This window comes from Vipera ursinii (genome assembly GCF_947247035.1).
Source record: "Vipera ursinii genome assembly, chromosome: 6".
NCBI lineage: Eukaryota > Metazoa > Chordata > Lepidosauria > Squamata > Viperidae > Vipera > Vipera ursinii.
This window is the reverse complement of record NC_139515.1, coordinates 59,265,284-59,277,919: the sequence shown is the minus strand read 5'-3', so window position 1 is coordinate 59,277,919 and position 12,636 is coordinate 59,265,284. Positions and strand designations below refer to the sequence as shown.

The 12,636-nt window shown below is 40.1% G+C and overlaps 1 protein-coding gene across 4 annotated transcripts; it reads right to left on the bottom strand.

Annotated features, from left to right (window-relative positions):
* Window positions 1–1,385: 1,385 nt before the first annotated feature.
* Window positions 1,386–10,946, bottom strand: NAGA (alpha-N-acetylgalactosaminidase). Of its 4 annotated transcripts, XM_083366778.1 has the most exons (11): window positions 10,862–10,916; window positions 8,752–8,859; window positions 8,220–8,274; window positions 7,853–8,024; window positions 6,628–6,802; window positions 5,378–5,555; window positions 5,073–5,167; window positions 4,320–4,481; window positions 3,385–3,582; window positions 2,795–2,938; window positions 1,386–2,341 (listed from the first exon to the last, which is right to left on the bottom strand). In XM_083366778.1, the coding sequence occupies exons 3-11, from the start codon at window positions 8,272–8,274 to the stop codon at window positions 2,159–2,161; spliced, it is 1,362 nt and encodes a 453-aa protein (XP_083222904.1). In that variant the 5' UTR covers window positions 8,752–8,859; window positions 10,862–10,916; the 3' UTR covers window positions 1,386–2,158. The 4 variants fall into 4 exon arrangements, with proteins under 4 accessions (XP_083222904.1, XP_083222905.1, XP_083222906.1 ...); XM_083366779.1 differs by lacking the exons at window positions 8,220–8,274; window positions 8,752–8,859 and having other exon boundaries at window positions 10,862–10,946; XM_083366780.1 differs by lacking the exons at window positions 8,220–8,274; window positions 8,752–8,859; window positions 10,862–10,916 and adding an exon at window positions 9,348–9,378.
* Between the last annotated feature and the right edge of the window lie 1,690 nt (window positions 10,947–12,636).

Below are 12,636 nucleotides of genomic sequence, written 5' to 3'. Positions count from 1 at the left end.
TCCTAACAATGCACTCATTTGGATAGAAAGCTCTGTTGTTCCCAGGTTCTGTTGGAGCCACTTTCCCAATTTATGAGTTAAGCCTTGAGTGCTGCTACCATGACTGGACCATTTGGCCTTTACTTTCCACATCCTTTCTAATTCCTCTTTCAAGCACTGGTACATATCCAGCTTTTCTTACTTCTTCCTATTGCTATCACTTGGCACTGCTACATCTATCACCACTGCTATCTTCTGATTATGTCTACTACCATAATGGCTGCTTGATTGGTTAATACCTGTCCATCTTGATCTGGAGGTCCTACAGCAGGAATCCCCAATCCCTGGGTTGTAATTCAGTACCAGTCCATGGCTGGTAGGAACTGGGCCACATAAGTGGCAGGTAAGCGAGCAGCTTGATCTGCCCATGCACAGGATCTAGGTAACACGCAAAGCTCCTCCCTAGTCCATAGAATTGTCTCACAAAACCAGTCCCTGGTGCCAGGAAGGATGGGCACCGCTATCCTATAGGATGTTAGCTCTCTTATTCTCCATGACCTTCTGTAGGATCTCCCATTGAGACTTGGGTCTAATCTATATACCATGCACATGTTCCTGTACAGAATGATATTTGGTTGTGACATTCAGTATCTGATGTTGTTGCCAGCTTCTTACACCCTGTTATTGTGTGTTAGACTCTGTCTCAGACCTCTCTGCATAGTCTGCACCTTAGATCACGTCTAGACCCCTGCTTCTATAGATATAGTCCTTTGTGCTTGTACTTATGCTGCTATGATCAGTGCCTCAGTGCTGCCTTTTAATCCAGATAGATATATACAGATGATTGATAGATGATAGATAGATGATAGATAGACAGGCAGACTGTAAGACTGTCACAGTACTAAAAGTAGCTTATTGAATAGTGAAGATGATAAAACAGGAAACTTATTTTGGTAATCTCCAGATGTGATAGACCCATAGTGGCGAACCTATGGCACATGTGCCACAGGTGGCACGCAGAGCCCTCTCTGTGGGCACACGCGCCATCGCCCCAGTCCTAGGCCTTCAGCTGGGTTTTATAAAACCTTTTTGCTTTAGCCCTCTGCCTCTATGTGCAAAAAAAAGTTTCAATCAATCTCAACTTCTCACAGGAAAAAAAAAGATCTCGCAAAGTTGGAATTGATTGAACTTTTTAGTCCCACCCAGTCTGCCGTTATCATTGCAGCCACGCCCACCCAATGGGCCACACCCACCCAATGGGCCACTCCCACCCGGCACCCAATGATACGTAAGTGGGTTTCGGGTTGCAGTTTGGGCACTCAGTCTCTAAAAGGTTCGCCATCACTGTGATAGACTATATTTTGGCGGGCAATTCTGGGAATTCTGGGATTCAGTTACATCAAAGGTATGTGACCAGGAAAAATGTACTAGGAAAAATAAATTACAGAATTAGTAAACACTTTGAAAATTTATTCACTTTACAGGCTTTTTAATCAAATCATTTCTGAAACAATAATCTTTATTTAAAAATGTACCGTATTTTAAAATATAAACATCTGAACATATGGTGAAAAAAATAGTCCCTAAAGAGTTGTTTACAACAAAAGAATAAAAATGTTAAAAATCCTGGAAAATTAAGCTAGTCAGACAAGTGACAATAAAAGAAATGCTAGAACACTTAGAATTTTTGAAATTATTTCAACTACTGAAATAGCTGATACCATTACAAGCGAACACCTATAGCACAACAGAAATTCTGTGCATTAAAGGACAATTCCAGTTCTGTTTTGGAATCCAGGAAATTTACAATTCAGTGATCTATAGGAAATTCCTTATACAAAATATGATTTTTTCCTATGCTTATGCTTACATATATAGGCAACCAGCTTCTAGTTGATTATCTCAAAGCATGTGACCATCATTAGCAGTCTAATCTATATAAATAAGAATACATGTCTACTTATTTATGTCTACTGTACTTAGAAATATTGGACTGCATACTAGTGAACTACTGTAATAGCATCTCCATTGTGTGTTCAGGTAGATCTCAATTTGTATGTTACTTGTGTAAAACTGCCAACCTACACAATCTTTTTTTTTCTTTGTTGAAGTACAAGTGTACCAATCGGGAGTGGTAAATCCTTAGTAGCTTTCCAAATTGTTATTCAACTGCTGGCTATCACAGATTAAAGGGATTGAATTTATTTGCTTTCACCTGCTGCTTTATGAAGTTGGAAGGCTGCCCCAGGTACATTGCTGGGTACAGATACCACATAACTACTCCAGAGGGATTAATCACCACTGTGAAGTTGGTAGCAATCTTCAGGTCACTGATTATTTCATTGGTGTACACATCCTGTGCCTAACAACAACAACAAAAAGATAAATGGATAAATGATCATATGTGCATCTACTATGGAACTACTCATATATTCTAGTAGCTATTCCATAGCAATGTTTATCCCAATGAAAAATACTAAAGCTTAATTGCCGTACAACTTGAATTCTAAAATAGTAAATAATCCTGTTACTCCTTCGTCACAAATGAATGGTAGTGTTGGCAGAGGGGATAAGAGTGTTGGTTTTATGACTAATTTTGCTTACTTTGCTATGTACTGTTTTATCACCCCAGGAAATAACCTGATTATTAAATAACTTTCTAAAAGCCAGGATGCCATATTAAATTCAATAACATGGGGCAAATATAAGTAAGCATTACTGTGTAGTACATGAGATTTTCAGCTTGTCATCCCATTCCCCTACAATGTTTTCAGCAATGGAGAGGAAGACCACATATGGGTGTTTCTTTACTTACTTCATAGACAGCATTCTCTGTAAAATTGAGCTGTGCAAGGGAAGTTGTGTAGTGATATGGCATGTCTGTCCTTCGACTAAAGAAAACCAGAGCACTGGCTGAGTGGGAAAGAGGCCGCAGAAATACTTCAATGTGAGATTTCTCCTACAAAATCAGATTAAACAACATGTTCTAAAGGAAATCTTTCCCAGGACATAAATTGAAAATGGTGATGTCATCACATAGGAAAAGAACAATTCTTCAACTGAAATTGTTATGAGGTATGAAGCTCATACTCAGTCTAACCCAATTAATTGTGCTGTAATTTGAGCCAAAAACAGCATGGGGAACACCATATACACAGGCTTCCTTACCCTTCTTCCTTCCAGATAAATTATGAAAACAGTGTCAATGGATCTGGAGTATGCCAGATAGTTGAAAGCTAATATATTGTCTCCTAAGCTCCTTAGAAGGGAGGATCATTATGAATGTAATAAATATCCTTGACTTAATTAATGATCTTCCCACATAACAGGGTCAAAAGGCAGGAATATACCCTCTGGAGTTCCAGGGATTCAAATAAGATTCTCCAGATGCTTGGCCTTCATTACCTGAAGGATTCTACGACCTTGAATTCCCAGGGGATCTTGGTTAATTGTGATCATCAATTTGTTTTGTAGAATCTCCCTGGCACTTTCAGAAATAACACGGAGGTCTGTAGACATGAAAAGAGGAGCAGCCATAATTGTCCATAAGGCCATCTGGGACTTGGACTCTTCAAGACTCAGACCAAAGTTTCCAATGATTAGCTGTAGGATAAAGGAGAGGTTAACCCAGAGGTGGGTAATGAAGTCAAGAATGAAAGCAAAAGAAAACAAGAGCTGCATATGGACTGATTCCAAGAGAACTCTTGTTGAATAAAGGTAACTTGTATTTATTATTATTAATTTTTATTAATTTACCCATATGCTAAATAAATAATTAGGTAGGTTTACTCAATGCCTATGATTGGAATAACCTTTCCAAATTTTCTTCTAGAAGAAAGTTTAGGAAATAATATCAAGGCTGAATTCCAATTATTAAATTAATGAAGAATTTAGAAGGGATAGAAGAGGATAATGAGTTAAACTTTAAAAACTAAAAAAAACATACATAAGCAAAACAAGCTATATTTTCACAGAACTGCAGGATAATTGAATCAGTACAATATATAACTGCTTATCCTTTCAATGTAGCATGTTTTTGCAAAAAACAGCAATATGCCTATTTGTACAAATTATTTTAACAGAATTCAGGTTTTCTGTGATATTTCTAGTGTAGGTTATACTCACTAAGATTAAAATAATGGGTATGTGCAACAAATGTAAGAATGTAACACAAATGGCTTGTCTACTTAAATTGCATACAAGAATTGAAAACAAGATGATAGGCAATATAAATTCCTGCCAACAATCACCTTCATTAGTTTTTTTCTAGCTTTAGAATTCCAAAGAGAGCCTCTCTCATCCATTTAGCTTTCATATGATCCTCTTCAGCTCAACATTACCATGTCAGGGTCATTCCAATGGCCAGGACCAGCCGCTGGCTGAAGTACATCCTGATTCGTTGAGAACCATTCCACAATAGAGAGGACACTTTCCCAAGAGTCTTGTATGTCATCAAAGTTTCTCCAGAGGTTACATATATTTGCTAAAAGAGTATAATTCACCTAAAACAAAACAAATGCATGAAACAGAATAATTACAGTCAGCTTGGCATGATTTATCTTTTGAAAATGATCAATTTACATCATTTTGGCTAGTCTGGGTGTACTTAATATATGGCAAAAATATATATTGGAAAGAAGAAATACTAAGTTAAACAATTAGCTATAATTATTTTGCTATTCAACTAAAGCCACACAGCTGTGTCACCATAGCAAAGAGAAATGGATAGAACTGCTCAAAGGATGTGTTAACAGAATAACTGTATCACTCATAATTATAACACTATCATTTACAAAATATGTAACATCCAACAACACTATACTATTATGTAGTACTACATGTACTAAGCTTGTTAATAAAAAAAATACTGTCTCAGCCAAGTAAAACATCGTGCCAAGAGTTCTAGGTGGATTGATTCTAAAACTCAATACAAGATTAAAGAACTGTGTCTCTTGCAAATTAAATGAGTACATTTATGGATCCCATGTCACACTAAATTGTTAAAATGTGATGCAAAACCTTCATTTAAAATTCTGAAGTTCAATGGACAGAAGCTTTAAGATCAGCCCCATCCTTCCTCAAATACAACTCACTGAAGGTGGGAGTCCCCCTTGATAGGCTGGCCAACTGCAGGAATAAGCAATGGGATGACCTGTTGCATTCAGAGCCTTGGACATTCTAGGATAACCTTTGGAAAACAAAAATAATTATCCATTTAAGTTAAATTCAGAATTCATTTAAACCAAATTATTTTAGCTGGTTGATGCTTATTATAATTAATATCCCAAATCTATATTTGACATCTTAAACAAAGCCAATTAAAATATATTATTTTAGCAACTTTTGGTACACTGACAAAAGAAGCAACACAGAGGCATGATAAAGCCTTGAACTTTACCTTGGGCCTGTTCATCTGCTGATGAGTAGCAACCATCTAGTTTCAGCATATCCACTCCCCATTGTGCAAACGTTAAAGCATCTTGTTCAATACAATTTAATGTAGTACCCGGGTAACCTGCACAAGTATGGGTGCCTAGATCACCATAAATGCCAAGTTTCAGACCCCGTGAATGAACCTGCCAAAATATGTCATGACTTGTGAGATCAAGACAGAAGACCCATGAAGAATGTACGTGATGGAGGAAACAGTACAAACATTGTTATTGTTGGTGTTAGTGAGCAACTATTTTTAATCACTTCCTCAAAAGCTAATCCACCATCTCTTCCTCTTCCTCTTTATTTGCAGACTATCTCAACAATGTTAGTTTAAATTGAAATTGTTTATTGTAAGAGTAGATATCTAATGAGTAGAGTGTTAAAAAACTAAGAATAACTAGTTACCCAAACAAACTCTCCAAGAACGAACACTTACTTTGTAGTATGTAAACTTATGTTTCCACCGATGGAAAGATACAAAAGCGAACTAGTAATATTTAGTATATGATAGCATTTCCCCCCATTTTATGTGAATACAAACATTTCTGCTGACTGAATGGCCAGTTCAAATTATGCTTCTACCCATCATTGCATAAGATGATGTCAGATGGGAAAAAAAAGTTAAAAGGTATGTTTCATTGTTGTTTTTTTACCAAATGGCCAACCCTTTCTTTTCCAATCTAATGTTTTTCAGATATGTTGGCTTTAAATCCTATCACCCTTATTCGGCACAGCCATTCACTATGCTGGAAATGTGTTAGGAGTACTGAAGGTCAGAATATCTGGAGGGTACCAACCTGGATGACACAATAGAAAACTGATAAGCTTTTTAAAAATATCCAATGCCAAGGACTACATCTGAAACTATAGAGTTTGAATTCGCAGAAAAATCTGGTGATTTAGATGCAGAATTTCTTGCCCAGAAACATGGCCCTCTGGATGTTCCTCACTGGATAACTCTGAGCAAAGTTGCTTCACACTCAGCTCAACTTGTTGTACAAGTCCAGGTCCATGGCTGCAAATTGGCCAGTCCTACCTGAAGAAGGAACCTACATTTTTTACAGTAATTAAGAAGCAAGCCTTTGATCTTTTGGGGCAGTCACAAAGTTCCTCTGGAATTTCTCTACTATTGGCTAAGGAATTAATCTTTTTTTTAAAAAAATCACAGCTAGATCATTAGATTTCACTCTCACATCAGAAATATTCACTTACATAGTCTGCCAAAGCTTTGATCCCTCTGGGAAACCTCTCAGGATCCGGAATCAGATGTCCCGTCATATTCCGCTTCTTTGTCATCCAGCAATCATCAATGTTCACATACTCATAGCCCAGCTCCTTCCAACCATCCCTTGCCAGACAGTCTGCCATTTCCATGAAGAGAGTCTCACTGCCCCACAAATGGAAAAGCAGTTATAGGAAACAAGAACAACAAGCAAAGTGACCAATGTGGAACAGCCATTGGGAACCATCAGGCATAAAAAATACTGCGCTGACAATGTCAGACTTCATACTGCACTGACAAAATCTGCCAAAGTCACGCAAGTTTACTTTCCACAATAGATAAAAAGGTTCATTTCTCTGTCAGGTCTCCACTATCACTTTTTAAAAAAAAAATCCCATTTATATCCCGCCCTTCTCCAAAGACTCAGGGCGGCTTACAATCTAAAGCACAAATCAATGTGCTTAGCAATAGCCTTCATTCTATGTATATGCCTGCTTATTAGGGCTTTCGCCCCCCCCCCCAAGCGGCGTTATTACAAAGTCAGCTTAATTGCCCCCAACAATCTGGGTCCTCATTTTACCTACCTCGGAAGGATGGAAGGCTGAGTCAACCTTGAGCCTGGTGGGACTTAAACCTGCACTAATTGCAAGCAGCTGGTGTTACTTAAGGAGGCATTAGCCCACTGCTCCACCAAGGCACTTTCATACTTATTGTTTTTCTGCAATAATCTGGAAATAAAATTAAAATAAAGCTTCCTACAATATTATATTTTCATCAATGTCCTTCCTTATGGACAGAATCCTTCTGTTTCTTGAAAATAAGCCTCATTCAAACAATGTCACTAGGAGAATAAACAAAAGCTTATAGGTTGGGCTCTTTTACTGGTTCCTGTTCAAACAACATGTTTGTATATTGCGGTACAAGGTCTATTAATTAATGATTTCCTCATATGTTTTCATTTTCATTAATATTTTTATATAGCAAAATGATTCAGCACTCTTTTCTCAACTATGCTCAATCAGAAAATTAAACTGCAATTTGGCAACAATATTCAGAGAAACATGGGGGCTTTTAGGGAAGGCAGATGCCACCTTGGAGCTTCAGATTTTCTAGCTTTGATGCCATCCCTCATCTTGAATCCAAGGATCCTGAAACTCAGGAACATACCTGGAAAAAGATTGGATTTTGTACCATTTCCAAGGTTCTTCCACTTACCTGATACAATTATTGGGATCTTCCTTGCAATCAACATTACAACGAAAGCGCTCCCAAGCAAGCCACCCCATTGGGGGCGTTCTCATAAGTCCATTCTCCAAAGCCAGGGAGAAGGCATGGAGTAGAAGAAGGAAGATAACACATTTCATGACAAGGGATTGGGGGATGACCACTGCAAAAGAGGTGGGCAGAGGGGGGAAGAAACATAATGAAACATCACTTTCAATTGTTTCCATTCTGTTTCCATGGCTTTTCCACCCATATCTAACGAGGTTAAATATTTACAAGGTTTCACCTCTGCCTGCACCCATTTTTCTTGCTTTAACAATGTGCAGTGAAACGTGGAAGTCTTCAATTAGACAGTTACCTTTTTTTGCCTGAACCTGGAAACTATGGTTATCATCTTCAGAACAGCCAAGCATCTTAAACAACCAAAACATGCCTATCACCAAGATAAAATTTTATTTATTTATTTTATTTATTTATTTTAATCCCATTTATATCCCGCCCTTCTCCGAAGACTCAGGGCGGCTTACACTCTAAGCACAAATCAATGTGCTTAGCAATATTTTTATGAGTTGTCATTAAGCTCTTGCTCTTCTCTCTTTTGAATGAGTTTTGATTTTGGTAACTGCCTGGATTAGTGCCTGCAATTTTTGTAGCAAGATTTTTGGAAATGTTTTGCCATTGCCTTTTTTCTAAGGCTAAGAGACAATGACTGACCCAAGGTCATCCAGCTGGCTTCGTGAAACCAGCCTCCCGGTTTCTAGCCTGGTGCCTTAACCACAATACCAAACTGACTCTTTTCTTGCATATTATTTGTAGATAATGACTGATTTTAAGAGCACTGTTGATATATATGAAATTTATTTGTTAAACAAATTTATATAGTTACTTACCCAAAATGACTCTGGGCAGCAAACAAAATACTTAAGGCACCGGGCTAGAAACTACCTTAGGCACGAAGCCAACTGGATGACCTTGGGTCAGTCATTGTCTTCTTAGCCCTAGAAAAAAGGCAATGGCAAAACGTTTCTAAAAATCTTGCCACAAAAATTGTAGGCACTAGTCCAGGCAGTTACCAAAATCCAAACTCACTCAAAGGAAAGGAAAAAGCGCAAGAACTTAATGACAATTCATAAAATTTTATCATGGTGTTTTGTGTATCTAAGATGCTTGGTTGTTCTAAAGATGATAATACAATAAAACAACCATTTAAAACAATAAATTAAAGCCCTGGTAGAAGCTCACAACCATCTACCAACCACCCCATGCCAGCTCTGTCTAAAATTTACTTTCTGAAATGGTGCTTCAAACTGTACCATTCCATTTCATACTATAATGCCACTAGCTGCCGTCAGCACAATGCTCTCTATTGGAGAGCTTACATATAATCCATATGTTCTTTATCACTCTTATTTGTGATTGTCCCACCCAGTTTGCAGGAGGAATTAGGCAAACGTGTATGAAGAAACTGACTCTGGATTCCACTTACCCTTCCCTGCTTTACACCACACACACACAAGTTCCCAGTGTTGCATTCTGGGACTCATGCTGCTGTTAGAGCAGGATCCTGAAGCATACACAGTGACAGAAGCAAAATTACAGACATAGCATTCCTAACCAGTATCTATTATACTACACTTTCATAAAAAAATATGTTGATTCCACAGGTCCACTAAATGAAGTGTGGTAGAGTTCATGAAATGACACAGCCCAGCACTTTGAAGGGCATCAAGTATGCTGGTGATGACCTATAAAGCCCTAAATGGCTTGGGTCCGGGTTATCTGAGGGAACACCTGCTGCCGGCATCAAGCTCCCTTCGTCCAGTGCGCTCCCACAGGGAGGGTCTTCTCAGGGTACCGCCGGTAAGAGACTGCCGGCGGACAACACCCAGGGATAGGGCCTTCTCAGTGGGTGCGCCTGCCCTTTGGAACCAGCTGCCCGTGGAGCTTAGGACTGCCCCCGACCTCCGTTTGTTCCGCCGGGACCTGAAGACCTGGCTCTTCGAGCTCTCTGGCCCAGGCTGAGAATTTTAATTTTAATTTTAACTGGGGTTTTATTTGTTCAGGGATGGATATAATTTTTTTTAATCTGTTTTTAACTTTTGTATTTTTTGTTTTAATCACCCTGTAAACCGCCCTGAGTCCTTCGGGAAAGGGCGGTATATAAATATAATAAAATAAAATAAAATAAAATAAATAAAAGATGGCTTGTGGCAGGGTAACAGCACATAGCAATTCCCAGGTTCACTTTCTGACATGTGCTATGAGCGAATCTCAGACTGCACACCAGAGGAAGTCTTTCGCAAGGTCTCTGGAGAGCTACTTTCAATCATGCGATATACTTTGACTAAGATAAATCTTATCTACTGAACATAAGTAGCTTCCTATGAATAATGTAATTTTCTGAGATGTGCAGATACAGAATCAGCCATAAGGTCAATGCCTGGTTCCGTTTCCAACACAGCAAAAAGTTTCATTACACACAATGTACTTGTTTGGGATGGAACAGTATTGCAGCAGCACCTGGACCAGCTGGACCTATCTGTATCTGAATGGGAAACCATTAAGGTCAGCTGATCTAAGTTTAAAAATCGTGAAGTAAGGCAACAGAAAACTTCTTGCAAACTGTTGCCAAATCTGTGTCCATTAAGATCCCAGGAATCCACCCGCCTCCCCCCTCCCCGTGGCTGCTGCAAGCCAGTTTCCGCATTTATAAAGATACCTTCTTCAGACTGCATCAAGACAATGGTGAAATAATCGTGCAAATTCGGTATTTTTCATTTAATGAAAACATATTTCATTGATGGCACAAACGGCCTAAATTAATTCAAATCTACAACTGTAATCGTAATCAGTAGGTACTCTGGAACAATTATTCGTTTTTCTGTTCATTTTCATATAGTGCAATCTTTGATCAGACAAAAGGGGGAAAAAGACTATTCCCCATCCCGACCCTTCACGTATATCACCCATCCAAACTTCAAGACACATCAGGACACTTACGCTATCAGACATTAAGCTGCAACCAGCACTTACACCAGCGACAATCGAAAGCCCGCAAGTCGATCGCTTTCCTGCACGGGGCTGCTAATCACGTGCTCGCTTCCTTCCACCGATCAGCTGATCCCTTGGATTGCTCAATCGTAGAGCCGATAAGCTGCTGAGCTCAGCGTCCTGTCAACTCCACCACCGCCCTCGCTTTTGTCCCGAGGAAAAGAGGAAGCAGACGCTCCCTGTGACACGTGTACGCGAGCGTCTTTTGAGCTCAGCCCTTTTCACTCGGTGCTGGACGTAATTTCTCCAAGAGACTTTTTGATTCGTCCAAGGATCAGAATAATGCCGCCTCTTTTATGTCCCTTAGCAGAGATGCCTCTCTTGTTTATTATTCTAATTGGAATATTTATGGCAGATTTATGAACTGAGGTGGTCCAAGGCTTAGAAAGCAAACCAGTAAAAGTGGTTTCAGGCTGCTTTTATGCCTGTGCGTGAGGAATAACATAGCATGGAACGGGAGACGCAAGTGTCAATATCCAGTGGAGACAGGTTAGCTACAGAACCCATGGAAGCCACTCTTCAGATCTCTTTTGTCCCTTTACTGCACTGTTTTAAACTCACCCATTGTCTCTTCCTTTCTCTTTCTAGTAATATCAGCAATGACAGGTGAAAATATAGAATGAAAAGATGAACTATGTCTGTATAATTAGGTTGGCCTTACTACTTACTACTAGGCACCATGAGATGTCTGTTTCAGGCAAGCACAAGTCTTCCTACCGCCACCAATTGTCTCTTCAATCTCCAATTGTTCTTTCTACCAATCCCAATTGATATTCCAGCTCCAGAAATGCTGGCTTTTCCCGGCCCCCAGCATGGCAAAGTCAACAGTGGCAAAGGCTCCAGCTTAAAAGAAGCGGTTGACAGTTTAAATGGGCCTTGCTTGTGTCCATGCATGATTGGTGCTCTGTGATAGTAATATATGGTAGTTCAGCTGCAGAATGTGTTTGAGTGAGCAGCAAGCAAGTGGTAGGCAGGCCTTGGGAGAATTAAAAAATGTCTTAAGGCAGGACAGAACACATCACACAGTTTATGTTGTACCCACAAACTAATCTGCCATCAGATGTTGCAATGGAATGTTCTTGCAAATCCTATTTTGAGGCATTGGAACTTCTCTGTGGAATATGGGGGGGGGGCAGGGGGCTAGAAGTATCTCATCTTGTGCAGCAGACTTTCTTGGGCCACAAGTTGTCTTCTCTTTTTCTAATGAATTCATTTCAGATATTGGAAGGGAAGGCTGAGAAGAAACAAGAAGGATAGTCCGCTTTTTAAATCTCCCTTTTCAAATCCCACTGCAGCCAGTGGCGTAGCGTGGGTTGTCAGCACCCGGGGCAAGGCAACCGGAAGCGGAAATAGAGGAGCGGGCGGGCGGTGACGTCACGGCACCGCCGAAAAGACGCGCCCCGCAGCGGCGTAGACTTTCCAAGAAGAGTCGCGCGCATGCAGGATGCTTCCGGGTCCCTCTCGAGGGCGGCTGGGCGGGGCTCCGACCTGCAAGAGCCGCTGCATTCAAGCTCGCATGTGAGCCCCACTAAATAAAGCCACGCATGCGCATGAAGCTAGGCCGGCCGGCAGGTCCGTCTTCGCTCGGCCAAGCCTGCTGGGGCGCCTGCGGGGCGCTTGCGGTTGGCCTGAGCCTGGGCGGAGAGTTGGGTGCTTCTATTTATTTTATTCAGTTTATGTGGCCGCCCATCTCACCTGCCGGACTCGTTTCGCTTTGCAAGAAA

Coding starts and splice junctions, on each gene's coding strand:
- NAGA (XM_083366777.1), bottom strand. CDS start 8,292: ATGTTTTGGTTGTTTAAGATGCTTGGCTGTTCTGAAGATGATAACCAT. Junction 8,025..8,219: donor CCAGGTTCAGGCAAAAAAAG/GTAACTGTCTAA, acceptor CCTCTTTTGCAG/TGGTCATCCCCCAATCCCTT. Junction 2,342..2,794: donor CAGAGAATGCTGTCTATGAA/GTAAGTAAAGAA, acceptor TGTTGTTGTTAG/GCACAGGATGTGTACACCAA.